Source organism: Cariama cristata, unplaced genomic scaffold (genome assembly GCF_000690535.1).
Source record: "Cariama cristata isolate BGI_N322 unplaced genomic scaffold, ASM69053v1 scaffold23989, whole genome shotgun sequence".
In the NCBI taxonomy this organism is placed as follows: Eukaryota; Metazoa; Chordata; class Aves; order Cariamiformes; family Cariamidae; genus Cariama; species Cariama cristata.
The window spans coordinates 1-941 of NW_009634397.1; the positions used below are offsets into that span (position 1 = coordinate 1).

The 941-nt window shown below is 53.2% G+C and overlaps 1 protein-coding gene across 1 annotated transcript in view; it reads left to right on the plus strand.

Moving 5' to 3' along the window:
- Positions 1-731: 731 nt before the first annotated feature.
- The window catches only part of GORAB (golgin, RAB6-interacting), a gene marked incomplete at both ends in the record, with an annotated part of 7,731 nt that continues 7,521 nt past the window's right edge, over positions 732-941 (plus strand). The window contains 2 exon segments of the mRNA XM_009707144.1: positions 732-917; positions 920-941. The exon segment at positions 920-941 is cut by the window's right edge and continues 162 nt beyond it. Of these exon segments, the coding sequence (XP_009705446.1) occupies positions 732-917; positions 920-941 (208 nt within the window).

Consider the following 941-nt stretch of genomic DNA (forward strand, 5'->3'; position numbering starts at 1 on the left):
GCACCCCGTCAGCCCCCGCAGCTGCACCTGCCTCCCGTCGTCCCCTCAGCCCCCTACAGCCACACTTCTCTCCATGCCCTCAGCTCATCCAGTCCATCCCCGCATCGAACACCTCAGCTTCGCCAGGCAGCCCCCCGTTTCCCCCAGCCAGGCCTTCGGCCCCTCCCGTCCAGGCCCCATCTTTTGCTGCTCGCCTTAATCTGCCATCCAGACCCTCTGTCTCTCCACCCGCAACCTCTCTGTCGCCTTTCCAGACTCTCCAGCTCCTTGGCCTTCACCCACATCTGTCTGTCCACTACCCCACTCATGTTCCCAGCCTCCTCTTTGCCCATCTGTTGCCTTGTTGTTCCCCATTCTTAACTTTATGAACCCTTAGTTTGCCCACTAGACTGCCTGAGACCCATCTTTAGCCCTAAATCTGTCTCCATGATTCTCCCAAGAGTCACTTCCTACCTATGGCTCCTCCTTTAGTCCTGTCGTCCGGGCCCCTTATTCCTCCATCTCATCATTTCAAATGCTCAGATCCTTTAAAGCTCCTGATTCTTGGGCTAACAAAATATTTCCAGGTTCCTGGGTTTTCCCCCACGTTGCCTTCCCTTGACACACTGGCATGTCTTTTCCTTATGTTAGTTTTGCACCAGCTTGCTTGCCCAGCAAAGCTAATTCACTGCGTCTGTCTTTGATCTTAAGATTTGGTTTCAATCCTGTTTTTCCTTCTCACTCATTGATAGATTTGTTTGAACCCTCGGAGCAGCAGCTTCGTCCCCACACTGTGAATAAGAGTCGGAAGCAATTGCAACGAGAAAAAGCTGTCCAACAGCAATGTCAGAAGCTGGGACTGCAGGGTGGAGCCACCTCTGTTCCTCCTGAGCAGTTGCTTTCTGTACCAAAACACAAGCCTTGTCATCCTCAGCAGCCTGTGCCACCGCCCCATCCTCCTT